Source organism: Papio anubis, chromosome 4, assembly GCF_008728515.1.
Source record: "Papio anubis isolate 15944 chromosome 4, Panubis1.0, whole genome shotgun sequence".
Lineage (NCBI taxonomy): Eukaryota > Metazoa > Chordata > Mammalia > Primates > Cercopithecidae > Papio > Papio anubis.
The window spans coordinates 146,688,549-146,715,694 of NC_044979.1; the positions used below are offsets into that span (position 1 = coordinate 146,688,549).

Genomic DNA, 27,146 nt, shown 5'->3' on the forward strand with positions numbered 1-27,146 from the left:
TACAGAGCCAATACCAGTGGTTCCGACAGAAAACTCCAAACAAGAAAGAAGTGGGCCGGGCGTGGTGGCCCACGCCTGTAATCCCAGCACTTTGGCCGAGGCGGGCGGATTACGAGGTCAGGAGATTGAGACCATCCTCGCAAACACGGTGAAACCCCGTCTCTATTAAAAATACAAAAGATTAGCCGGGCGAGGTGGCAGGCACCTGTAGTCCCAGCTACTCGGGAGGCTGAGGCAGGAGAATGGCGTGAACTCGGGAGGCGGAGCTTGCAGTGAGCCGAGACTGCACCACAGCACTCCAGCCTAGGCGACAGAGCGAGACTCCGTCTCAGGAAAAAAAAAGAAGAAAGAAGTGGAAGCGGGTGCCTTAAACACCCCACTGCAGACACCAGGGGCTGAAAGGCACAAAAACGTGTCGCAATGGCAGAATCCAGGCGCGGTCACAGTCCAGAGCCACAGAGCACGGGGAGGCGGCGGCAGTCACGTGGGCTTCCTGCAGGACGGCCTCGGCTCCACACACCACACGCGGCTGCACTGCAACAGAGGAACCGCGGCTCACGCTCTGTCCTGCAGCTCAGTGCGGGAGCAGCGGGTGCAGTCTGCCCCCTGGACAGGCACGCATGGCGGCCCTAAACAGCACCTCAAAATGCTGAGGGAGCCCCTGAACATCGCCTTGGGGCTGATGTTGAGTCCCGCAACAGGAGCCGCCCTGGCCACAGAGAGCCGAGCCCATATGCCACCCCTACTCACTCATGGTCCCGCCCTGAGGACAGCAACCAGGCCACCCTCAGACACCCCACTAGGCCTTCTGTCCCACACATGCCCGTGCTGTGAGGCACGGAGGCCCCCAGGACTCAGGAGCTCCCGCACTCTGCTCCCCAGCCCCCGACTTGGAAGGCTCCTCTCAGAACTGCCAGAACCAGAGTCGCAGCCGCGCACGCCAGTGTTTCTGTCTGGTGGACACACCGCGGCCGTCACTAGCACAGGTGTCAGGAAATGGCCAGGCACGGCCACCCTCCTCTTCCTAGCACTTCCCAGCACCTGGCCACGGCTCCTCCCTCATCCAGCATGGCCTGAAAGGCATCATCTGCGATGTGATCAGAGGGAGCAGTCGAGGCCACGTTGGCACCGACTCCACATTTCACACGAGGCTCAGCTAACCCTGGGCACACGACACTGGGGCTTCACCTCTGCCTTAAAGAAGGTGCTTTCTCAGTGATGGGATAACAGAAGCAGCTGAAAGCAGCCAACGGGGACCCCGCCGCGCCCCCTGCAGATGCTCACCACAGCGCTCCCAGGTCACTCCTGGTTCCCAAGAGGGATGATTTCCTCAGTGACGAAGAACTCTATGGTCTCCTCTTCCCAGTCGTCCACGTTGCTGTCCAGCTCGTCAGTGTCCACACCTGAGAGGACAAAGGGCGCAGGTCACCCACGGGGGCACATGCCGAGTGGCACCACCAAGGCCAGTGGGAAGAACGCAGGAGTCCGCGTGCACCGTGGCCTGTGGGCGGCGGAAGGGCCAGCTCCCGGTGACGGAGGGATCTCTACGTTACCTCCTCGCAACTCCAGGCGCTCGTTTTTCTGCTCCATATAGAGCTCCTGGGCCATTTTTCGGTATTTCCGGAAGTCTTCCATCATGGTGCGCCTTCTCTCCACCAACTCCTATGCGTGAGGTTAGGGAAAGCCACAGAACTGGTAAGACACGTGTCTCCCCATCGCGAAGAGCCCACACCCAGGTGGACAGTGCCAGGATGACAGCATTTGGAGGCGCTCAAGCAGGAATGGCCGCTCCATTCGTTTTCACTTTTCCCTCATTCTCACTCTTCCCCCAACACTGTCCCCCGCCCACAAGGCAGCAGTGAGGTCGCAACTCCAGGCCCCCGTGCCAGCCCCAGTTCCCCACTGCATTCCTCCTAGGGGAGAAACAGAACCAGTGTCTTCAGGGCAGAAGCAACTCTGCGCACACACACAGCGCCGCCTGCAGCCCTGATGCGGGCCCGCCTTTGCCGCGGCGGCAGATGTCCCAGCACGGCCCTCCCTTTGGGGAACAAGGCTCACCTTTGAGGCTTTGGACTGGCTCAAACGATCCTTCTGTTCAAAGATCTTCGAGTATTTCTTCAGATCCTTTTTAATTTGCTGAAACAAAAGACCCGCCACTCAGGATTTAACATTCCAAGCAAGAAGCACAAATGCAATCTTCAGAGTTGCCGACATGAGGTGATACCCAGGGTCATTCATAGAACAGCTTCCCAGGAGTGCTCGCGCCCGCTCCTTCCTCCATCTTTCTTCAGACTTTCTTCCTGGGATTTAACCCTCTTCCTCGCTCTGACCTATCGGCCTATTTTACCACAATTATGTAAACCCCCGACAAGCCGCTTCTATTCCCACCAGGACTTTTTAATGGCCCTGGTATCTTTTCATCTACCCCACGGGTTCATGCAAAACTCCCCTAAACAAGCTGGAGGCCTCAGGCTACTCTCCTAGAGCTGTTCTATTCCATTCAGTTCTCACTGTTCCTGCATCTCTTCAAGGCGTCCTTGCAAATGTCACGTTTCTATCCCCCACTCACCACCCTAACAATAACAGAAAAACTGACTACTTTTCAATGCCACAATCGCCTCCAGTGCCCTGCAGCGGGCATGGGGGGACGCTGACCTTGATCTGCTCCTGGCTCAGGAGTGTGGGAGGCCGGGGCCGCCACAGCAGCTGGCAGAAGCGGTCCTTGTTGTTCTTCTGCAGAAGGCGGCCCTGGAAAGTCCACAGCCAGTATGCGTTGTCCACCTAGGTGAGGGCAGGGCCACACCAGGACACAGAGGGATCAGCAGAGCCACAACTGTGACTATGTCACTGCTGCACAAGGTCCTGGGTATCGGGGACACGTGTGAAGCAAACAAAGCTCTGCCTGTGCAGAGCCGACAGCAGCGGAGGTGGGCAGTCAGTGAAAGACACCTCAGTGATGCAGTCGACCCAGAGTGCAGGGCACAGAGCAGTCGCAGCAGCACTCATCACAGCACAGGCCTGCGCGGTCCTGCTGGCAACATGAACCCCATGCTGGACGGAAGCTAACTGCACCACCACGCGCTGCTGCACCCCACGCCAGATGTAAGCTGTGCGGAACCCGGGACCGGATGGAAGCTAACTGCACCACCACGCGCCGCTGCACCCCACGCCAGATGTAAGCTGTGCGGAACCCGGGACCGGATGGAAGCTAACTGCATTACTGCGCTGCTGAGCCCCGTGCCGGGTGTGAGCTGTGCTGAGCCCTCTGCCGGGTGTGAGCTTTGCTGAACCCAGCGCCGGGTGTGAGCTGTGCTGAGCCCTCTGCCGGGTGTGAGCTGTGCTGAGCCCTCTGCCGGGTGAGAGCTGTGCTGAGCCCTCTGCCGGGTGTGAGCTGTGCTGAGCACTGTGCCGGGTGTGAGCTGTGCTGAACCCTCTGCCAGGTGTGAGCTGTGCTGAGCACTGTGCCGGGTGTGAACTGTGCTGAACCCTCTGCCGGGTGTGAGCTGTGCTGAGCCCCGTGCCGGGTGTGAGCTGTGCGGAACACTATGCCGGGTGTGAGCTGTGCTGAACCCTCTGCCGGGTGTGAGCTGTGCTGAAGCCTGTGCTGGATGTAAGCTAACTGCATCACTACGCGCCACCAGGCTCCACTCTCTTCACAGCAGGCCTCTCTCATGAAGGAGGGCGCACTCGCTGGCCCTTGGCATAGACATCTTGTTGCAGCCCGGCATTTTGGGAGCTAAGTGTTTATACCTCAAGGAGAGTGGTCAACAACTTAAAAGGTCTTTTTTATTTTTTTAAAATGGGGCTAGGGTTTCGCTGTTGCTCAGGCTCGTCTCAAAACTCCTGGGCTCAAGTGATTCTTCTGCCTCTGCCTCCTAAAGTGCTGGGACAACCGGTGTGGGCCACTGTGCCTGGCCTAAGGTGATTTCAAGGGTTGAGGTGGGCCCCACCGAAGTGACATCTCAACGTATCTGAACAGAGGCTGCCATCAACATATCCTCATTCCGGCCGGGCGCGGTGGCTCAAGCCTGTAATCCCAGCACTTTGGGAGGCTGAGACGGGTGGATCACGAGGTCAGGAGATCGAGACCATCCTGGCTAATACGGTGAAACCCCGTCTCTACTAAAAATACAAAAAACTAGCCAGGCGAGGTGGCGGGCGCCTGTAGTCCCAGCTACTCGGGAGGCTGAGGCAGGAGAATGGCGTAAACCCGGGAGGCGGAGCTTGCAGTGAGCTGAGATCCGGCCACTGCACTCCAGTCTGGGCGACAGAGCGAGACTCCATCTCAAAAAAAAAAAAAAACAAAACAAAAAACATATCCTCATTCCAACGTGAAGATTTCTAACTCTCGACACTTGTAGTCGTATTTGGGAAGTTGATACTCCTAAGAGTTCTGTATCTCATTAAACAAAATCACCCGAGTTTGGTCTCACAGGCTCTATTTGCATGGACTAGTTCAAGTGTCAACACCTCCATCAATGTTTTACAAGTCATTAAATACTGAAAGTCCTCGACAAATTTAACCAGCAGTTTTGGAATAAGCGTTGTGGGCAACGCAGCAGCTGGACTCAACCAATGACCCCAAAGAGATCTTAATGTCTGCGGTTACAGAACTTTGTTCAGACTTCAAAGGAAGTGACTCCTCTCTGCAGAAAAACACTTGTGTATGACACATTCTCACTCCCTTTCAAGGGTCCCCAGGCCCAGGGTAAGACCCCCACCCGCCCTGCAACCATGAGCGGGAGCTGCTCCTGCACTCGGCGCCACCTCTTCTACAACCCAGAATCCTTCTCCTCCTGCCACGAACACCAGCCAAGGCTTCTGTTAAACACAGAGGCTTGTGCCCCTTCCCCGAGGTCCCAGGACAGCACCAGAGTCAGCAGCCAGCCGGCAATCCCTGCTTCTATCCACAGCCAAAGCTATGCCCACGGGCCTGCACCTTATGGCTCCACCAGGACACAGAGGTGACGACGTAGCGTCCGGTGGGATCCCACTCGACGTCAGAAGCCATGTAGTGCTCTGCGATGTTCATGACCGTGCAGTCCGAAGTGTCCACAAACGCTAAGGCACCATTCATACTGCAGAGACAGACAGGGCCGTCAGGCTTCACGGAGACGCGTACCTCCTGGCATCCCACTCCTGAGAGGTGCTGCAGCATGGGGTCCCCAGGGAGCCAGCCTTGGCGTTAACATGGAAACAAGCACGGCAACAGCCTCTGGTGGCCACCGTGAGACGTACCAAGTCACAGATGCAGAGTGTGTGGTGAGTAGTACACACGTCTGCCATCACTATTATTTTTACTGGAAATGTTATCTGGGGCTAAGTAAGCCTTCAAAAATACAGCAGCAAGTGTGGACAATGAAGCAAGGGAGAGCAGCAACAAAAGGGTACTCTTTAAGCTGGAAGTTTCTCCACGATTTCGACACACTGCTGGAACACAGCTGAGACCAGCACGTGACACAAACCACAGAGGTAAGGCAGCCTCACAGCTGTGTAACGAATACCCTTCCTGCTAGAAGACATGGGACTGAACCCCTGGGGGTGGTAACTGGATTGCTGGAAGGCACTTGTTTAACCACGAAGAACCACAACTCGCAGACGGGTCTGCCTGGTCACTTCACGAAAGCATCTGCGAGCGCTTATTTCTTCTTTTTTTTTGAGACAGAGTCTCACTCTGTCACCCAGGCTGGAGTGCAGTGGCGCGATCTCAGCTCACTGCAAGCTCTGCCTCCTGGGTTCACGCCATTCTTCCACCTCAGCCACCCAAGTCACTGGGACCACAGGCGCCCGCCACCAAGCCTGGCTAATTTTTTGTATTTTTAGTAGAGATGGGGTTTCACCGTGTTAGCCAGGATGGTCTCGATCTCCTGATCCCGTGATCCACCTGCCTCAGCCTCCCAAAGTGCTGGGATTACAGGCGTGAGCCACCGCGCCCCGCACAAGCGCTTATTTCAATCTATCCTGGCTTGGCCCGAGTCCTGGAGTGCCATGGGTCCGCAAAGGTTCATAAAGTCCCATTCACTGACACCGGGGTAACCCTCTCAGTGCACAATACTCCCTCTACCAAGAAGCTGGTGCAGGCGCCTGAAGGTCTCTGCCACAGCAGGCCGAGTGCTGCTCACAAGGCGGACAGGCTCAGAGCGCGTACACCTACCTCCTCAGGCCCGCCAACACCACGAACTGTCCTTGGGGGCTCCAGAAGATGGTGTTTGCTTGCTGCTTGTCGAACATCTCTGAAAGGAAAGAGAGCGCCCGTCACAAGCTGCGAGGCTTCCACGGTGCCGGGGCTGCCAAGGCTGGAGGACTTGGCTGTAGCTCAAGCTGCCCATGTGGGCAGAGCCAGTAATGCCGAACCACCTCGGAAAACAGTTTTACAAAGTCCATCGCTAAGTACCCCGAGTCACAATCCACACTTTAAATGGGAAAAAAAAAGAGAAGATATGACAGGGGTACTTCAAAACAAGACTATCTTATTTCCTGAGGTAACTGGACAAAGAATTCCCTTTACGGCAAATGTTCACTGCTGCAGGGTCCCCAGCAGGGAGAAGACGTCAGAGATACGTGACCCTGAAAGACTAAAGCCACTCTCCTAGCGACAAGGCGTCTTTGGATAAGCTATGCTTGTTGAAACTGACTAGTCATCACCTTTCCAGGTACTAACTCTTACTTCCAGGAGGGATCTCAGGCAGAGCCACGGGAACGGGGAGGCGGCCAGCTGGGGCTGGGCTCAAGTCCCCCTCAGAGCACATGCTCCCTGCGTCTCAGACAGAGCTGACAACCTGTGGCCTCTCTCTCCTCAGCCTGCGGTACATCCAAAAAAAGAGGCGTGGGGCAGGCTGATGTGGGGAGAAGGGGAGGAGACGGGGCAGGGCAGTGCACCCCGGCAGGGGCAGGGGTCCAGACTTGTACAAACGAAAACCCCAACAGTCACGGGAATGGGACAGAGCCCACACAGTGGCCCCAGAGTCCATGCCAAACCTCAGGAGAGCCATGTCACACTACACATTTGGAAGGTACAAGGTGCCTCTGCTTGCCATACGTTTCATGACCTAGAAGACTTACGCAAGTCTCTGGACAGTCTGCAACTGCCCATATGTTTACATCACCCGGAATTAATGAAACAGCCAATTGTGATCCACTGCCAACTGAGGGCACCACACACCCTGCCAAGCTCTAGCAAAGTGAAAACTAAACTCCTCACAGAATCATGCTGCGAAAGGTGCGGCCAGGAGATTCCAACCCCTTCCAAGTACAGGGCCAAACCCATGGCTCTGCAGGAGGGCACCTGGCAGCCAGAGTCCTGTGGGTGAAGAACACAGCCCATCACCACCTCCCGGCTGCCACACACACACCACGCCTGTGAAGCAACAAGCAATGGCTCATTCAATCCCCGCAGGCACCGGGCTCTATGCTGAGCAGAGACCCCAGGATGAAGTGAGGAGCTGAGGGCACAGGCGGCAGCTACCATGAGACGGGAGAGCGTCCCCGCACCACTGAGGAGCGAGCCCCAGGTGGGTGCAGTGTGGTGCCCCTGGAACCAGGTGCACGGGGCAGGGCACAGCCGTGTGCAACAGCTCTGCACACCCTGGTCAGAGGCACCCGACTCAGACTGGGGACTGGCAGGAGCATGTCCACAGGAAGTGATCCTGAGCCCAGGGACGACAGCTACAGCCAGAAGGGAAAAAGCTTCACTCCAGACGATGGCAGAGAATGGAAGCCTTAGAAATACTTGCTGAAACGTGAGGGCCCAACGGGGCTCACAAGGAGGCAGCACCTCCAGGCCATCGCTCACTTCATCAGCCAAGCCCACAACGCCCCACTCATAGGTGAGTCCCGGCCTGCCCAGCAGTGGTCCTAGGCCAGTCAAACGCTCACTGCTGGGCAGAAACTGAGTCATGATCCATGCTGACCTGTTCAGAAGAGAAAAAGGGACTAGGCTACTTACTGATGAGTTCAATTTTCCCGTTGTTTTTGACGTGGTAGAAAGACACAGATATCCGCGGAGCCTCTCCATGCAGCACGGCAAACTTACTTCCATTTGGTTCCCAGGCAAAGGCTATGATGGTTTCTAAAATGGACAAAACAGACCACTCCCTTTTTAGTCAACTCAGAACACAATGCTCTTGATCAGTTAAAATGTTCACTACTCAACCACCGAGAAATATCCTCCAACGTTTAAAAGTTCATTAAAAGGACCAGAGAGCAAGCAACAGCAGGGAAGGTGCACATTCCTGGAGTTTCAGAGACAGCTGCTTCCACTCATGTGGAGTGACCTAAGTGAAACTGCTCTCTCCCTGAGCGGGACACCGGGACCCCCACAGTGGGACCCCCACGGCAGGACGCCCACAGCGGGACCGCAGGAGCCTGACGTGGGCAGCTGTGGGCGCCACTTGCCTCGCACCCAGTGTGGCACCTACAGTGGGATCCTCATATCCAGTCTCCTACCTGGAAAGGTGGCCAGGTTTCACGTTTTCTCACCTCTCTATTTTTGTCCTTCCTTCCTCCTTTTTTCCATGGCAAAACAAAAAGCCTAACCAGAACACAGGCTCAATCTCTTCTCTCTTTTTTTTAGACAGGGTCTTGCTCTGTCACCCAGGCTGGAGTGCAGGGGCGCAATCTCAGTTCACTGCAACCTCTGCTCCTGGGCTCAAGTGATCCTCCCACTTCAGTGTCTGGAACAGCTGGGACTACCACTGCCCACCACGCCTGGTTAATTTTTTTATTTTTTTTGTACAGAGAAGGTCTCACTACATTGCCCAGGCTCTAAACACGTTCTATGACCTGGAGATGGCTACTCATGGTGCGGGCTCACAGTCCTGACTCCGTTGCTCAGACAATCCCTTGCATGGAAATGTTAAAAGCCAAGAGTAAACAGCACAGAGGCCCCATTCACCTCAAAGTGACTAAAATACAACTTGCCTTTCATTTCGACCACATCCACAGGTACCTGTTTCTCCCTCATTCGGAAAATTTCAAAATTTGTGACAACACCCTGTATAAAAAAAAGGGGGAAGGGGTGACATTTTGGACAGTGAAACTATGAGACAAAGGTTCAAATCAAAGGTCAACTTCACAACGAAAGATTCAGTGTGCATGCTTGGTTCACACACACGAGCATCTGCAGTGATAAAAGAAACAGCCCTCAGGACGGAAGATGGTTCACTTGGAGGGTAACTGCCGGCGCCACGTCTACCGGCAGCCACTGGACATGCACGAAGTAACTCTGACCCAGATCCCACCTCCAGAAGCCGCCCTGCCCGCCACACTCGGGCACAAGCAGTCCCAGGGTCCTCACTGCAGCCTGCGGACCAGGATCCCGAGGGCCATAAAGGCTCACCAATGGGGCTGGTTAGACCGTTTCAGACAGTGGGGTGTCCGGTAGCCATAACCTTCAAGAAGTCCTGCCCTCCTCCAGCAGTCTAAGGGGAAACTGCCCTGACGTCCATCAACAAAGGAAGGAGGCCAAGAAATGTGGTCCACCAGACAAGAGATTACCGTTCAGACTCAGCACCACGGACCAGCCGTGGGAACACTGAGCTACGTGAAGATCAGACACAGAAGGCGGCATACTATCCGATTCCAGCTGTGTGTCCAGAACAGGGAAATCACTGACATTCGTGATGCCAGGAGCTGGGCAGAGAAGCTGCTAATAGGCATGGTGTTTCTTTGTAGGGTGACAAAAACATTTCTTATTTTTTATCTTTTAAACATTATCTGTAGACATGGGGTCTCACTGTGTTGCCCAGGCTGGTCTGAAACTCCTAGTCTCAAGCTATCTTCCCTCCCACCCCGGGAGCCACCGCGCCTAGCCGATGAAAATGTTCTGAAATGAGCAGTGCTGGCTGCACAACTCTGAACACACAAAAAGCCACTGAACCAGTTCGCCACTCTAAAGGGGTGTTTTAAGGCATGTGAATTACCTATCAATTAAAACTTTTTTAACACAAAACAAAGAGGAATACTTCCATTAGAGGGAAAACTCAGGAATTTTTTTTTTCTTTTTTTTTTTGAGACAGAGTCTGGCTCTGTCGCCAGGCTGGAGTGCAGTGGCGCAATCTCTCAGCTCACTGCAACCTCCGCCCCCTGGGTTCAAGCAATTCTCCTGCCTCAGCCTCCCGAGTAGCTGGGATTACAGACGCGCGCCACCATGCCCAGCTAATTATTGCACTTTTAGTAGAGATGGGGTTTCACCATGTGTGCCAGAATGGTCTCAATCTCTTGACCTCGTGATCTGGCCACCTTGGCCTCCCAAAGTGCTGCGATTACAGGCATGGGCCACTACACCCAGCCAACTCAGGCAATTTTTTTGATAAAATAAGTATTAAATGATCAACCACCAAAAAAAAAAAAAAAAAAATCTGGGTATACTACTCTTTGTGCTCAGAAAGACAATAGTATTCTCAGCTGGGCACAATGGCTCACGCTTGTAATCCCAGCCCTCTGGGTGGCCGAAGTGGGCAGACCTGAGGTCAGGAGTTCAAGACCAGCCTGGCCAATATGATGAAACCCTGTCTCTACTAAAAATACAAAAATTAGCCGGGCCTGGTGGCGGACGCCTGTAGTCCTAGCTACTTGGGAGGCTGAGGCAAGAGAATTGCTTGAGCCCAGGAAGCGGACGCTGCAGTGAGCCAAAATCGCGCCATTGCACTATAGCCTGGTGACAGCGAGACTCCGTCTCAAAAACAAACACAACAAAACAAAATCCATTAACAACCTCCAAACAATACGGTGGCCACTTCAGAGCTCAGGATAACGAATCGCCAGTTCCCGAGGGAATCTACATACCTGGGTGCCTTTCGGAGTCCTATCTACTTTCACACACAAGTAGTCTCCGTTCTTCTGCCAGTGGAGCTTGCAATCCACCACGTTGAACAGGTTCCTCACGCGGATCTCTTGCCTGGTAGGGAGCTGCATCAGGGTTACCCTGGCTGGAATATCTTTGTCTTCAGGCACCCAGAAGGCGATTATGTTACCACCAGGAGACCAAGAAAAGTCTCTGCACGACAGGAAAATAAAACGCTAAAGCAAAGGCCAAGTGATGAAACTGAAAAGCAGAAGAAAATAAAACAACTCATTTGCTATACAGAAGCTCAATGCTGTTATAACTGATGAGCACTCCCGCCGCGCAGCTTCACAGGTCCTCGCCAGGACCCTGGGGCACTACCGCGCTCACTGTGACAGGGAATGAATGCAGACAGAGTATTAGCAACCCCACCATCACACACAGATTCATAGGGACTCCAGCCTACGCTCTGTCAGCCCACTCTTAAGACACCGCACACTGCTGCTTTGACGCAAGTAAGTTGTAGGCTGGTTGACCCGGCTATTACGTCATCTGAAGATTAATTAAGGTGCAAATGGGGAAACCGGCAAATCAAGTATAAGGAATGAGCAAGAAAAAGGGCAACTCCCTCCACTGTATCAACCTCTCTATAGAAAAGCTGCTGTAAGGAACGAACGATCCTGAGCTCACCTACATGCAAAACAGCTTTATACACGCTACGTGCTGTTTTGCATTTACTGAGAACGAACGACCTGGTCTTCTCATTTTATAAGCCATAATTTTGCCCAAGAATGTAAAAATGAAAGAAGACACGTCAATGTCCTTGGATTGCTGGTAGTTCACTGCTATAATAGTGACCAGTCCCAAGTTTTCCGATAAATAAAAACGTGCCCATTCTTTGATGGTGAAAATGAGCTGAAGGCTCCCCAAACTCTGCCTCAGACAGAAGAGCAATAGGAAAACCTTTCGCCTAAGCAGAGTCCCCTCTCTTCCTTAAGGCTGGAAACCCCTCTAGTTTCTAGGTCAAAGACGAGGTAAATGCAAGGAAGCCGACTCAAGGCTCTGGCCTTGAAGATTCATTTCTGGGCACAGGAAAGGGGTCACTGAAGTGGTGCCTTGAGGGTGGTGGGCCCAGCACTGAGCAGCCTTGCCCATCGACCCAAGCCTCCATCCTGGCGTCCAGAACAAACTCACCTTAGGCTGGGCATGGTGGCTCACACCTGTAATCCCTGCACTTTGGGAGGCTGAGGCGGGCAGGCGGATCACTTGAGGTCAGGAGTTCAAGACCAGCCTGGCCAACATGGTGAAACCCCGTTTCTTCTAAAACATACAAAAAATTAGGCGTGGTGGTGGTGCGCCTGTTAATTCCAGCTACTCAGGAGGCTGAAGCACCAGAATCGTTTGAACCTGGGAGGCGCGCCACTATACTCCAGCCTGGGCAACAGAGCAAGACTGCGTCTCAAAAAAGATTTAAAAATGGCCGGGTGTAGTGGCTCATGCCTGTAATCCCAGCACTTTGGGAGGCTGAGGTGGGCGGATCACTTGAGGTCAGGAGTTCTGAGACCAGCTTGGCCAACACAGTGAAACTGTCTCTGTGAAAAATACAAAAATTAGCTAGGCATGGTGGTGGGCACCTGCAGTCCCAGCTACTCGGGAGGCTGAGGCAGAAGAATCACCTGAACCCAGGAGGTGGAGGCTGCAGTGAGCGGAGATCATACCACTGCACTCCAGCCTGGGTGACGGAGCAAGACTCTGTCTCTTTAACAACAAAAGCTGAGTGCTAAAGGAGAGAGCGCAAATAAAGGAAACCAACTGCAATGGACCACGTCTGTGTCCTCCGAATTCACAGGGTGAAATTCTAACCCCCTGGGTGATGGCATGGGGTGGGGCCTTTTGGGGGTAGGAGGTCCTGAGGGTGAAGCCCTCGGGAATGAGATGACAGCTTTTACAGAAGAGGCCCCGGAAGCCTTCTTCCGGGAAGGCTGGACTGAGGGGCCGTCCATGAGGAGGGAGGTGGGCCCTCACCAGATGGTCTGCAGGCACCTTGACCTCGGGCTCCCAAGCTCCAGAACTGGGAGAAAGAAATCTCTGCTGTCATAAGCCACCCCGCCTATGGTATTGTGTTAAGCAGCCTGAACACAAGAAGACACCAAATTGATAATAATACTCACTTTATCCCAGAGATCTTCAAACTCTTCTTGTCCAAAAGACCCATAGACTGCCCAAAAAAAAGGAAGGCTAAAGTTGAGTCAAATGATGTCAGTGTCTCAGAAGCACACTTAACTTTTTACAAAAGGAAACCAGAGTCTGATGTGAGTTTGCCTAGAGGGCAGCGCACACAGAGGATGACAATGATTCCACCCACCCACCCACCACCGAGAACTGCAGTTCTGAAGCCCACTGCATTAACTCTCATCCAGGACCCCCCACGGCTGCGCCAGGGGGGCAGGAGTGACTGAAGAGCTCTGCCCAGAGCAAGGTTTGTTAAAAAGGCACAGGAGACAGGACTTTCCTACGCATCTGTGAAACCTCCTCCTCCTCTTCTAGCACAAATACGGAAAAGCACCACACCCCAGTTACAAGCAAGGATGGGACGGGGCGTTTTCCATCACCAGGACCACTTACAGGAGTTTCATAGATGCTAAGCGTATCCAGGGTCATTCTGGCAAAGAATTTGCCATCGTGGCTCCACCTAAGAAGAAGAAACAGAAATGCCAAGGTGTTCCAAAGAAAAGACAAAGGCTACAGAGCTCGTTACAATGGTCCACTTACTTAAAAATAGGCCAATGGGCTGAGCTCTCACAGTGAAAACCTCTCTTCTTGTGCCCTGTAAGGATGTCCCAGATGATTATGGCCTGAGGGTCATCCTGCGTGTCCATCAGGGGGCTAAAGGTCACCAGGTACCTAGAAGAGAGGGGCCACACTGTATGCTACCCTCCTCTCACGAGAGGATCGCAGTCTGTCTGTGCGGCCAGAACACGCGGTCAGAACTCGTGGAACCAACTCTCTCCCGCAACCCCACACTGCCCGGCCCCAGGAGTTCCAAGCGGAAGAGGGAAGCAGCAGCGCTTGTTCATTCTGGTGTCAATACACTGCAGACACTCTGGTTTTTCCAAGATCAGCACAGAAAGATCTCACAGGCCCCACACAAAAGGCTGCTGAGTGATCTAGAGGGAGGCACAGTGTGGAATTCTATCTTTACTCAGGTTTCATTAAGACTAACAAGGTAGGCTGGGCGCAGTGGCTCACGCCTGTAATCCCAGCACTTTGGGAGGCCAAGGCGGGCGGATCACAAGGTCAGGAGATCGAGACCACGGTGAAACCCCGTCTCCATTAAAAATACAAAAAATTGGCTGGGCACGGTGGCTCACGCCTGTAATCCCAGCACTTTGGGAGGCCGAGACGGGCGGATCACGAGGTCAGGAGATCGAGACCATTCTGGCTAACATGGTGAAACCCCGTCTCTACTAAAAAAAATACAAAAATTAGCCGGGCCCGGTGGCGGGCGCCTGTAGTCCCAGCTATACGGGAGGCTGAGGCAGGAGAATGGCTTGAACCTGGGAGGCGGAGCTTGCAGTGAGTGGAGATCATGCCACTGCACTCCAGCATGGGCGACAGAGCAAGACTCCGTCTCAAAAAAAAAAAATAAATAAAAAAAACAAAAAATTAGCCGGGTGCGGTGGTGGGCGCCTGTGGTCCCAGCTACTCAGGAGGCTGAGGCAGGAGAATGGCGTGAACCCGGGAGGCGAAGCTTGCAGTGAGCTGAGATCCGGCCACTGCACTCCAGCCTAGGGGACACAGAGAGACTCCGTCTCAAAAAAAAAAAAAAAGACTAACAAGGTAAAAAAAATACGACTGGGCGCATTGGCTCACACCTGTAATCCCAGCACTTTGGGGGGCAGAGGCAGGCAGATCACCCAAGCTCAGGAGTTCAAGACAAGCTAGACCAACCATGGCCAACCAAGCTTTAACATGGTGAAACCCTGTCTCTACTAAAAATACAAAAATTAGCCAGGCATGGTGGCAGGCACTTGTAATCCCAGCTGCTCAGGCGGCTGAGACAGGAGAATAGCTTGAACCCGGGAAGTGGAGGTTGCAGTGAACCGATACTGTGCCATTACACTCCAGTCTGGGCGACAAGTGAAACTCGGTCTCAAAAAAAAAAAAAAGGTCCCATCCAGTTTGAAAGCCAGCACAGGTCTGATGGGAAACTTCAGAGGCTGGGGGCTCCTCTCAGCCATGATTTACCTGACTGCTGGTTTGTCTGGAGCTACTGCACCTGCTCACTCAGTTCACACAAAGTGTGTAACAGGCAGTCCCTTACAACACCAGAGGAGAAGGCAGACACAACCTGTGAGGGCGAAAACAGTGGCCCCAGCTCGTCCTCACACTGCCTTCCACAACTGCCCCTTTCCCTAGCAGAGCTCCAACAGCCGGATTAGCTAGATCAAAAACCACGGCTCGGCCAGGTGCAGTGGCTCATGCCTGTAATCCCAGCACTCTGGGAGGTCAAGGCAGGAGGATCACTTGGCACCAGGGGTTCAAGACTACCCTGTGCAACAAAGTGAGACCCCCCCCTCATCTCTACAAAAAAATAAACAAAATTAGCCATATGTCATGGTGTGTGCCTGTGGTCCCAGCTACTCAGGAGGCTGAGGTGGGAGGACCGCCTGACCCTGGGAGGCTGAGGTTGCAATGAGCCTGCAATGGGGCCACTGGGTGGCGCCAAGCCTGGGTGACAGAGGCAGGAAAATTTATCTGTAAAATATGTGACCTTAGACTAGATCCTGAACTGAAGGAAAGTAAATATTATACAGAACATTATTAGATCAAGTAACAAAATCAGAATATGGCAATACATTAAAGTATTCAACGAATGTTAAATCCCTGAAGTTAGCACCTGCACTGTGGTCATGCTAACAAAATCCTATTTCCAGGAATACACATTCAGGGCTGAAGGGACACGTTACTTCAAATTACTCCCAAATGGCTCAGGAAAAAGTATCTGTGTAGCAGATGACGACATAAATGCAACCAAAATATCTGTGTAGGAGATGACGACATAAATGCAACCGAACGTGAGATCTCAGTAAAAAGCATACTAGCGTTCTCCTTACTCCTACATTTTTCTACTAAGTTTGAAATGCTGCAAAATGAAAGATCACCTGTAGAAGGCTGGCATGGGGTGAAAAGCATAGACTCCAACAGCCGGATTAGCTAGATCATCTTTTTTCTAGCAGCTTACCTTTCACAAGGTGAGAAGTCAATGAGCTGAACCCCTTGGTGGCTGAATCTCTGAATTTGCTTGAATTTCTCTCCCCCCCATAGAGCAATGCCTCTTTGATGAAAGGTAGCCAGATAGGTGCCCTTAGGAGACCAACGCACATATGTCTCTGTCCATCTCTGCAGAAAAAGGCAGTGCCAACATTAATACAACAAAATGGCAAACACAAAGACTCCTCCTACAATGAATCTATTCTGCAAACTCTTTCTTTCTTTCTTTATGTTTTTTGGAAGGGAGTCTCGCCGTCTCCCAGGCTGGAGCACGGTGGCATGATCTCGGCTCACTGCAAGCTCCGCCTCCCAGGGTCACGCCATTCTCCTGCCTCAGCCTCCAGAGTAGCTGGGACTACAGGCGCCTGCCATCACGCCCAGCTAATATTTTGTATTTTTAGTAGAGACGGGGTTTCACCGTGTTAGCCAGGATGGTCTCGATCTCCTGACCTTGTGATCTGCCCGCCTCGGCCTCCCAAGTGCTGGGATTACAGGCTTGAGCCACCGCGCCCGGCCTATTCTGCAAACTCTTAACTGAAATACACAAAGCCTGTTCACTTCTCAGGATTTACTTCAAAGCTGGAAGAGGAATAAAAGTTGTTTTCAGAAAGTAATCTCAAAGAAAATATAACATCACCTGCTCTTCCAGTTTTCTGATAGAAACAAAGTTCCACTTTGTTAAGGAAATATGGGAGAGGTGAGTCCCCGCCCCCAGCGGCAGCAAATACACACCGCTCTTTCTTCAATTGAGACAGGGTCTTTTACGTCATTCCAGAATATGGAAGTGCGGTCTCCACTCTCAAAAATCACACTGTACTGATCTCTGCATTCTGCCTCTTCAAGCCAGTAACGTAAGTTCCCCTTAAAAAAAAAAAAAGGCAAGGAATATAACATTTCATTAATTTTAATAAAAAACTCATTCACAACTACTGCTCTTAAAGATATGACAAATTCAGTCCACACCTTAACTCCCAAGTCACACTCTAACCTCAAGTCAAGACACCATCCAGCATTTCTTTTCTTTTTTTTTGAGACAGGGTCTCGCTCTGTTGCCCAGGCTGGAGTCCAGTGGCACAATCATAGCTCACGGCAGCCTCAACCTCCCAGCTCACAGTGATCCTCCCACCTCAGCCTCCCAAGTGCTGGGAAAACAGGTGAATGCCAGGTCTGGCTAATTTATGTATTTATTTACTTTTTGTAGACAGGGGGGTCTCACTTTGTTGTCCAAGCTGGTCTTGAATTCCTGGGCTTACGCCATCCTCCCACCTCAGCCTCCTTAAGTGCTGGGATTACAGGTGTGAGCCACCACACCCAGCAGCATTTCTTTAAACCGCTGAGATGCAGGTTTCAGGCCACTCACCAGGTCTTTGAAAGGCTGTTTCTCTGGAATATCCCACTCGTCACTGATGGTCATATACCTGGAGGAGAAAGGAAACTGCTGAGCCCCACGTCCTGATGACTAGAAAGAGCACCCGTGGGGGTCCGGCATGGCCCTGCTGCGCTCCAGTCTGCCCATCCCAAGGGCTGTGACTGGCATAACGGGGAGGGGTGTTGCAGGCCAGAAGCATGGGGCAGGGCTATGAAACGGCCCTGTGGCAGCCTGACCAGAAAGGACGTGAACAACCTGACAGGCACCAGCACCCACTGAGAAGCACCAAGCCACCCACACACAGCCGCTCACTCGCACGTCAATGTCTACTTCCTTGTGGCCAAGTCTGAACTCACTTGTCAAAATCTGTGAAGAGGTTGACCCGGAACGTGTGCTGCTTGTCAAGCTTGTAGCCGTCGGCGTTCTTCACAGCATCCACAGCGTGGGCCGGGGACGCGTACTCCAGGAAAATATACCTGAGTGAGAGAGGGCCATTGGCACACGAGCACACTGTAAGGTTAGGCAGGTACGCGCTGCCTGCCCCACTCCTCTCCACGGACAAGCCCTCCGTGCCAGGAGTCTCTGCTACTCTTCCTGCCTCGAGCTTAAGGCAGTCACACGGGGGACAGACCCACAGCCAGGGAGCTCCTAAGTGAGGGAAACCCTAATCAGAAGATCCAAAGTCTTTAGTTTTGTTATCATAAATTATAGAAAAGTTAATCAAAAAGTCCATTATTTTTACTGTAGCAATGGTTCCGTGATATGTACACATCAAAATCTATTAAATTGTATACTTTAAAACTATGCAGATTTATTGTATATCAATTATCTCCAGAGCTGTTTAAAAAAAAGTCTTGGCCAGGCGCGATGGCTCACACCTGCAATCCCAGCACTTTGGGAAGCCAAAGCGGACAGATCACTTGAGGTCAGGAATTGGAGACCAGCCTGGCCAACATGGCAAAACCTCTCTCTATTAAAAATACAAAAATTAGCCAAGCATGGTGGTGCAAGCCTGTAATCCCAGCTACTTGGGAGGCTGGGGCAGGAGAATTGCTTAAACCTGGGAAGCGGAGGTTGCAGTGAGCCAAGATCACGCCACTGTCCTCCAGCCTGGGCAACGCAGTGAGGCTCTGTCTCAGGAAAAAAAAAAAAAAAAAAAATTAAAAATAGTCTAGGCCGGGTGCGGTGGCTCACGCCTGTAATCCTAGCACTTTGGGAGGCCAAGGCGGGCGGATCACAAGGTCAGGAGATCAAGACCATCCTGGCTAACATGGTGAAACCCCGTCTCCACTAAAAATACAAAAAAAATTAGCCAGGCGTGGTGGTGGGCACCTGTACTCTCACCTACTTGGGAGGCTGAGGCAGAATGGCATGAACTCGGGAGGCGGAGTTGCAGTGAGCCAAGATCCCGCCACTGCACTCCAGCCTGGGCGACAGAGCAAGACTCTGTCTCAAAAAAAAAAAAAGGTCTAATATTGTGTATTACAGGCAAGATTAGAAAGGACCTCAGAGAATGTTTCACTGTAACATGAGTAGCTGAGGGTCAAGAGGCCATCCCTCAATCAACTGCCCAACACAGAAAATGCAGCAGCATTACCTGCATTTGATAATTTTTCTAGAAACTAAAACTATTCTAGTTTTTACTTCACTTATTTTAGAGACAGTCTTGTTCTGTCACCCAGGCTGGAGTGCAGCTATGTTATCATAGCTTACTGCAGCCTCCAACTCCTGGCCTCAGGCTTCAAGAGTGTTGGGAGTTAAGGCGTAAGCCACGATGCTGGTCTATTCTAGGTAATTTAAACAAACTTTAAAACCTTAACTTAAACTTTATCATCTTCTCATTCACTGCTCTGGAGAGCTTCCAGCTGAGGGCGGCCTGAAGAAGTGAACGGCCCACGTGCCTGGGCGAGGCAGGAGCTGTGTTTGCAGGGAGCTCCTGCGACACTCCCTCATCACGACGTGCCAGACACAGATGAGACTTCTCCCACGGGAGAACACTCACCCTTTCGTCTTCCCATCCTCTTCAGGATAAAAATCATTTGTGATTTTCCCAAACTTGGAAAAGATCTTGTGGATGACATTTTTGAGCTTCTCAAGTCGGTCAGGTCCCACCTGAGGGACGTTGTCCACTACAATCACCGAATCGATTCCGTCCGCTTCCTGGGGCCGGTCTTTGAGGACATCTCCCAGTAATTCTGAACCAGAGAGAGATTTTTCAAATGATCATTTTTACCAAGAAAAATATTAATACATTAACTGAGCACGCTAAACAAGTCTCCAAGAAGAGCCAATGAATCGTCTAAATGCTTCACTGTGAGCAAAAGAAATCCCAACCCTGGCTTGGTTCAGATTTTAAACACGAGTTGCGGGGACTGGAACGCTCCTCTCTCCCTTTGATGGAAATGTAAACAGTCAAGATAGGTCAATTAAGTTCTGGCAATAACCAAAGACTACAAAAGAATAACAACAAAAAGATTTTAACAACACAAAATGCAAATGAAAAAGACAGTCTAAAGAATATCCAATATTAGAGCTTCCAGAGATCCCTAGATTTTGAAAGGTTTCTAGCAACATCTAGGCAGAATCCCATCACAATGTCAGTGAAAACTGACTTTTTACGGAAGATTTCAGCAAACAAGTAAATATTTAAATGCTCAGTACATTCACAGCACATTTGTGTTGTGAATACAAATTACTAGAAATTATTCAAGGAGGAACCTCTCTCGAGTGAATTGGGATGAAAGTAGTAACTCTTCTCCCACCTCCTGTTCCTGGTGATGTTCATGTTTTCAGGCCGTGTACTGGATGGCCATTCACAAGTGAATCAAGAAAAAAAAACAGAGGAAGCACGCCTGGGGTGAGCTTCCCCACCTCTCTCCACTGCAAACGGCCCATCAACAGGCACCTTCGTCCGGAACAACTCCTTGCCCAATATTCCTTATATTAAAAAGCTCTAAGGATAAACAACCAAACTGCAGGAGACAAGGACACAGCAAAGTGTTTTTCCGACTCACACAACACTCAACACAACACTTCTGACACCAGATGTGGGGCCCACATCAAGCAGTTTTCCAGGAGCCGCCAGCTGGGTGTCCTCTACTTAATCCAATTCAGACATGATCTACCGGGAATCAGCACCAGATCCCACAGGCTGAAGGCTCAGTCCCAAAGACTGGTCCCTGTTTCAGATGGCAATCGCAAGTAGTGGGCTGTCACCTCCAGTTCTGACCAACAGGCTACAAAGCAGGGCTCCCACTACCCCCCGCTTCTTGGGTTCCATTAATTTGCTACAGCAGCTTACAGAATTCAGGGAGCTAGGTTTGCCAGCTTATTATCACGGACGTTACAGAGGATACGGACGAACAGGCAGATGGAGGAGAAGCGCAGAGCCTCCGTGTGCTCTCCAGGCCGCCACCCTGCAGGAGCCTCCACCTGTTCCCACACGTGGAGCCCCCGGAACCTGGTCCTTTTTGGTGTCTAGGAAGATCTCATTACGTGGGCATAATTAATGACATCACTGAGCACCGGTGATCAACTCAACTTTCAGCCTCTTCCTTCTGGGGGGCAGGGGGAGCCCTAAAAGTTCCCGCCCTCTAATCACGTGGTTGGTTCCCTGGCAAAGAGCCCCAGCCATCAATCATCTCACTTGTCTACAAAAAGACACTTATCACTTTGGAGATTCCAAGTGTTTAGACGTTGTGTGCCAAGAACCAGGGCAGAGCCCAAATACACATTTCTTATTATATCACAAAGAACCTTTTAGAAAAACACTATCAGGGCAGAGACCTGCACTTAAACTAGGAGACTGGAGAATATACAAGTTCCTGAAACAGCTTTTTTTTTTTTTTTTTTTAAGAGACAGGGTCTTGTTATGCTCCCCAGGCTAGCCTTGAACTCCTGGGCTCTAGCAACCCTCCTGCCTCAGCCTCCCAAGTAGGAGGGACTACAGGTGGGAGCTGCCATGCCCACAGAGTTTAAGTAACAGTATTTTTTTCTTAGTGGTACGTGAAGCTGTCCTCAATGTGATGAAATGCCTCGCAGGGCTTTTGGAAAGCATCACATAGTCAGAATTCAGGACAAGGCCAAGCTCAGTGGCTCACACCTGTAATCCCAGCATTTTGGGAGGCCAAGGCAGGCAGATTACTAAGGCCAGGAGTTCAAGACCGGCTTGGCCAACATGGTGAAACCCTGTCCCTAATAAAAATACAAAAAAAAGGCCGGGCGTGGTGGCTCAAGCCTGTAATCCCAGCACTTTGGGAGGCCGAGACGGGTGGATCACAAGGTCAGGAGATGGAGACCATCCTGGCTAACACGGTGAAACTCTGTCTCTACTACAAGGGCGAGAGTGGGACTCCGTCTAAAAAAAAAAAAAAACAAAAAAAAAGATCCAAGCATGGTGGTGGGCGCCTGTAATTCCAGCTACTTGAGAGGCTGAGGCAGGAAAATTGCTTGAACTCAGGAGATGGAGGCTGCAGTGAGCCAAGATTGCGCCACTGCACTCCAGCCTGGGCAACAGAGTGAGATTCCATCTCAAAAAATAATAGTAATTTCAACATACTAAATATGCAGATGCCAGAAAATATTCTTCGCTTTATTTATTCTCAAAAGTTGGCCGGGCATGGTGACTCACTCCAGCCTGGGCGACAGAGCAAGACTCCGTCTCAAAAAAAAAACACACACAAAAAAACTTTCAGAAATATTAAAAATTGACCAGGCATGGTGGCTCACGCCTCTAATCCCAGCACGCTGAGGAAGGCAAATCACTTGAGGCCAGGAGTTCGAGACCAGCCTGGCCAACATGGTGAAACCCCGTCCCTACTAAAAATACAAAAATTAGCCAGGAGTGGTGATGGGTGCCTATAATCCTAGCTGTTCAGGAGGTTGACGCAGGAAAATCGCTTGAACTGGGGAGGCAGAGGCTGCGGTGAGCCACTGTACCCCAGCCAGGGAAACAGAGTGAGACTCCATCTCAAAAAAAAAAAAAAAAAAAAAAGGAAATATTGAAAATACTACCTTAAAAAATAATCTCCATTTTATTTTCAAAGATGCTAAAATTGAGAGGAACAAGAGATTTAAAAAAATAATAAAAAAAAAAAAGGGAAAAAGGCAGTTGCCAGTCACTGCAGTGCCGGACACCCTGCTGTGGAAACTAGTCAAATCCCAGGATAACTTCTAAAGCACTTACCATACAATTAAATGGCCTGACAAGCCTGATCTGAATTTATAAGGCTTGCAATAAAAAGCTTAGCTTTTACACAAACTGCGTACTCCTCCCCACAAGCTCAAAGCGTCTAGTCTAGGAGAACCAGCCCACACCTAGGAAGGAAACAAATGAAGTAATTACACCATGAAGAAACATCGCCTTGATCACTCTCGGCCCAAGCATCAGTGACACGTGGCTCACAGACTCCCAACCTGTCTCCAGGAAAAAAAGAAGAGAACAATTCTCAACACTAAATAGCAAACAGAAAGAATAATTAATAATGCAAAAAAGACATTTAGAGTTAAAATCCTGATCAGCTGAAACATTAAACTGAAAGGATGATTACAGTTTGAGATGCTAATCTGCACCCAAAAAATAAGAAGGCAAGACAGGGACTCCGGGCCACCTTTGGTCTGCTCCTTGGAAGACTCGGCCCTTTTGGAAAGAACTGATACACTCATATACTATCTGGAAGACTCGGCCCTTTTGGAAAGAACTGATACACTCATATACTATCTGAAAGACTCGGCCCTTTTGGAAAGAACTGACACACTCATATACTATCTTGCACACTGACCCTGAAGGGCAGCTCTTCTCATAATGCACACAACCCACCTGCGTTACCACAACCAGGCGGGCCATGACAAAGCCTGCTTGCTGAGCCTTAGTCCTCAGGACCAGATGCCTCACCTGTCACTCTGGCCAACACTGCACCTTCAGGGCCACGTGGGACCCCTGAGGACCCATAGTCATCACCCAGCCTGGCCAACCTTGTGGTCATATTAGCATCCACTAACTCTTCCCAATTCCAGAAATAATTTACACATTAGAAATCTGTGAATTCGATGGGCTCAAATAATACTTTTTTGTTTTTTTGAGACAGAGTCTCGCTTAGTCGCCCAGGCTGGAGTGCAGTGGCGCAATCTCGGCTCACTGCAAGCTCTGCCTCCTGGGTTCACGCCATTCTCCTGCCTCAGCCTCCCGAGTAGCTGGGACTACAGGCGTCACGCCGCTTCCTAGCCGACTAATTTTTGCATTTTGGTAGAGGCGGGGTTTCACAGTGCCAGGATGGTCTCACGATCTCGGCCTAAATCCAGTCGCCCGTCTTGGCCTCCCAAAGTGCTGGGATTACAGTGAGCCGCAGCCCGGCCTCAAATAATACTTTTTTAAAATAGCAGAATTGCGGGCGCGGTGGCGCCAAACCATAATCAACTTGAACGAGCAATGAGATCCGCAACGTCGAAGATCAGATCCTAGCGAGCGAAACCCACAAACTCTAAAAACCTTGAGCCGGCGACTGGCCTGCTGGTCAACTACCGAGAACTGGTGAAAAATAACATGGCACAAGTGAGACTACCAGTGAAGCAGATCAGCCACTGCTCCCAACTCCCGAGGCTGACAGAACTCAGGCTCCGTCTCAAAAAAAAAAAAAAAAAAATAGCAAATTTCCACTGGGCTCAAAATAATAATTAAACCAAAAGTTTTGATTTTAAACTATAACAACAACTGAAGTGTTAGAAAGAACACTGTTCTGCAGTAGCGGTGGCTCACACCTGTAATCCCAGCACTTTGGGAGGCGAGGTGGGCCCGATCCTGAGTCAGGAGAGATCGAGACCACAGTGAGAGCCGTCTCTACTAAAAATACAAAAATTAGCGGGCGGAAGTGGTGACGCCTGTGATCCCAGCTACTCGGGAGGCTGAGGCAGGAGAATGTAACGCTGGGAACCCGGGGAGGCGGGCTGCAGTGAGCGAGATCGTGCCACTACACTCCAGCCTGGGAGACAGTGAGACTCCGTCAAAAAAAAGAAAAAAAAAAAAACACTGTTCTGAGCAGGAGAGTCTGGTGAGCCATGCACAGCGAACCCACTGCGAATTCTCAGCAGCCTACTCCACCTTCAGGGACACATTTCCTCAGGACTGAGGGGCGCAGACTAGATGTTCCCAAAGTCTTCATTAGTTTGTGGTGTTCTTCCTGCTTTTCATGCTAAAATGTCTTCTATGAAAAAAAAAGTGTAATATAATAATGGCCACAGTAACTGACAGCCTTTTTATTTTTTAATTTTTCACTTTTTGAGACAGGGTCTCACTCTGTCACCCAGGCTGGAGTGCAGCGGTGGGATCTTGGCTCACTGCAACCTCCACTCCCGGGTTCAGGCTATTCTCGTGCCTCAGCCTCCCAAGTACCGGAGACTACAGGTGTGCACCACCACACCTGGCTGATTTTTGTATTTCTGATAGCCTTTTAAAAATACGTTTCAATTATAAGTTGGCAACTCCACGTTATTCCCTAAATTGTCTTGGTGTATATCTGGCTGCGTCAGCAAGGGTATTTTTATTTTTCTCACTCCAGTATTAACTTAGCCAATCCGCAGAGGCTGATGTGTTTCTCAACTTAAAGGCTTAAGAGAGCTAAAAACAAAAGAAGAACAAATGAGACCAGCTCTCATCAGAAGTCACTTTAGGAAAAGAGCTCTCTGAGGCAGGAAGCAGAAATATGCCTGTAAATCCAATCAAGGTTGAGACGAAGGCAAAGCAGGCTGTTATCAACAATATTAAAACCTGGAAAAATAACTCGCCTTACAGGTTTAGCAGAGGGGATAAAGGAGAACCAAACTGGAATTTGACAGGGTCTGCCTGTACCATTAGGGAAGTCTCCTGGAGACGGACAATTGTGCGGGGCAGGAGGACAAAATCACCGACTCTGCGACAACCTGTTCCTCCGATCCAGACCTTGGGAGGTCTGACTGGTCAGCTGGCACACGCAGACCCGCAAACCTGACACCGGGTCTTCGGTTTTTGCCGTAACCCCAGCTGCTACACTCACAGCACACCCAGCCAGAACAGAGTACCCCGTGTGCCCTCTCCCACCCTCTCAGATTTCCGGTTGTCATGCAAATCCCTGGCTCACGAAGTTAGCTCCATCCTGTCCCCTTTTTTAGGAAAGAAAAGGGGAGGCGCTGGGGTCTCAGAACGTCTCTAGGGCACTCGGGAACCCCTCCCTCGGTGGCTTTCCAGGAACACACGGACACCCTCGCTGGAACTTCTGCACGAACCAGTGGCACAGCCCGACGACATCTCCCACCTCCGGAACCCCAGTCACGCTCCCGCGCCGCTCGCCAGCCCTGCCCCGGGCGCCCTCACCTTCCTCGCTCACGTCGTCCACGAAGTCCTCGGGGTCGCTGAAGGAGGGCTCGTCCGCGTCGCCATTCTCCAGCGCCCGGGGCTCGGCCTCGGCCGCGCTGCCCTCGTTTCCTCCCGCGTCCTCGGACGCCGCCTGGGCCCGGCTGTCGGCGCGCTCGTCCCGAGCCTGCTGTCCCGGGGCCTCGCCCTGTGCCGGGACAGGGGGCTCAGCGTGCGACCCAGGCGGTTCCTCGGCTGCCGGCGGCGAGAGCGACTCGGACGGGCCGGAGGCCGCCTCTGCCTCGGCCGCCGGCTCGGTCCTCACCTCCGGCTCCGGCCCGGCCTCCGCGACCGCCACCTCCTCACTAGAGGCCTCTGTCCCCGCCGCCTCCGGAGCGCCGGGCCCCGCGGGCCGCAGCAGCCCCTCGTCTGGCGGCGGCTCGGCGGCCGGCTGCTGCTGGCCGGGCTCGGCGCGCTCTTCGGCCGCCTCGGGCACCGCCACGTTCTCCGCGTCCTGCATGGGCCCGACACTACCTACTCGCAGGGCTCCGCGGCCGCCGCGCTTCCGACTCTCCCAGGCCGCACCGCGCGCCGCGCCGGCTACAGCTCAGCCATGTGCGTGCGACGGGGAGGCCGTACCAAGGCCGCGGGGCGGGGGGTGTACCCATGCCCTGGAGCCTCACGACGACCCTGAGAGGACTCGCATCCGCAAGCCGCGTCCAGCAAATCACCAAACTGACATTCTTGTGACAAGAAAGTGCTTAATTCCATTCAACAAGGTTGTTTCCGTCAATCACTAAATTCATGGGCGCATTGGCCACCCTATGTGTGGCAGCGGATGGTTCCGTCCAACATGGCGGCCTCCCCCTTTCCTCTCCCGTCGGACGCTGCGGGGCGGGACTGAACTATTTGTGGCGCCCGAGGCGGGGACCAGAAATGATTTTAGTATCCAGAATGGGATGAAAATGTCCTCTAACTCAACAGTTACTATCATGGAAGAGTGGAGGCTCGACAGGCGATTGCTCAGGGCGTCTCAGCCTTTCGCTAGGCAAACTGTTTAGCTTACGTTACTAAAGACCCCCCTGTCGGTGTCTGACACTTGGACTCGCCTACTGACTGCGCAAAAGGACAGACTACTCCAAAAAGGAGAACAGGAATTCGGGGCGAGCTAGAGCCGGCCCGCACGACTAGAAGGACGACTCCCTGGCGCAATACAAAAATGTATGCGAGTTGCTTTAATCGCTTACCCCCAGTCCTTCCCTAGCGGCCGTCACCGCCTGTTTCCCCCCATTCGGGCGTTCACAGTGTTTCGGTCCACGCGAGGCCACCGCCCTCCGCGCGGGAGACCGCGGGTCACGTGCGGGCGGGGGCGGGTTCTCGCCGCGTGGGGCGCGAGC

General features: G+C 51.9%; 1 protein-coding gene across 2 annotated transcripts; it reads right to left on the reverse strand.

The window, feature by feature from the left end:
• Positions 1 to 309: 309 nt before the first annotated feature.
• EIF3B (eukaryotic translation initiation factor 3 subunit B) lies at positions 310 to 26,657 on the reverse strand. Of its 2 annotated transcripts, none has more exons than XM_021935602.2 (19): positions 25,771 to 26,657; positions 19,429 to 19,621; positions 17,783 to 17,902; positions 17,418 to 17,475; positions 16,790 to 16,918; positions 16,029 to 16,186; positions 13,556 to 13,687; positions 13,409 to 13,475; positions 12,955 to 13,001; positions 10,786 to 10,996; positions 8,920 to 8,992; positions 7,946 to 8,068; positions 6,155 to 6,233; positions 4,940 to 5,078; positions 2,656 to 2,781; positions 2,059 to 2,136; positions 1,554 to 1,662; positions 1,285 to 1,403; positions 310 to 529 (listed from the first exon to the last, which is right to left on the reverse strand). In XM_021935602.2, the coding sequence occupies exons 1-18, from the start codon at positions 26,267 to 26,269 to the stop codon at positions 1,300 to 1,302; spliced, it is 2,445 nt and encodes an 814-aa protein (XP_021791294.1). In that variant the 5' UTR covers positions 26,270 to 26,657; the 3' UTR covers positions 310 to 529; positions 1,285 to 1,299. The 2 variants fall into 2 exon arrangements, with proteins under 2 accessions (XP_021791294.1, XP_021791293.1); XM_021935601.2 differs by having other exon boundaries at positions 310 to 534; positions 25,771 to 26,656.
• Positions 26,658 to 27,146: the final 489 nt, after the last annotated feature.

What these genes read in the sequence shown, in the direction of transcription:
- EIF3B (XM_021935602.2), bottom strand. Translation starts at nt 26,269, where the DNA reads ATGCAGGACGCGGAGAACGTGGCGGTGCCCGAGGCGGCCGAAGAGCGC. An exon ending in TCTCAATTGAAGAAAGAGCG is followed by an intron (nt 16,187 to 16,789) that starts GTGTGTATTTGC and finishes CTTTTTCTGCAG; the next exon opens with AGATGGACAGAGACATATGT. An exon ending in GCCAGTCCAAAGCCTCAAAG is followed by an intron (nt 1,663 to 2,058) that starts GTGAGCCTTGTT and finishes CCTCACGCATAG; the next exon opens with GAGTTGGTGGAGAGAAGGCG.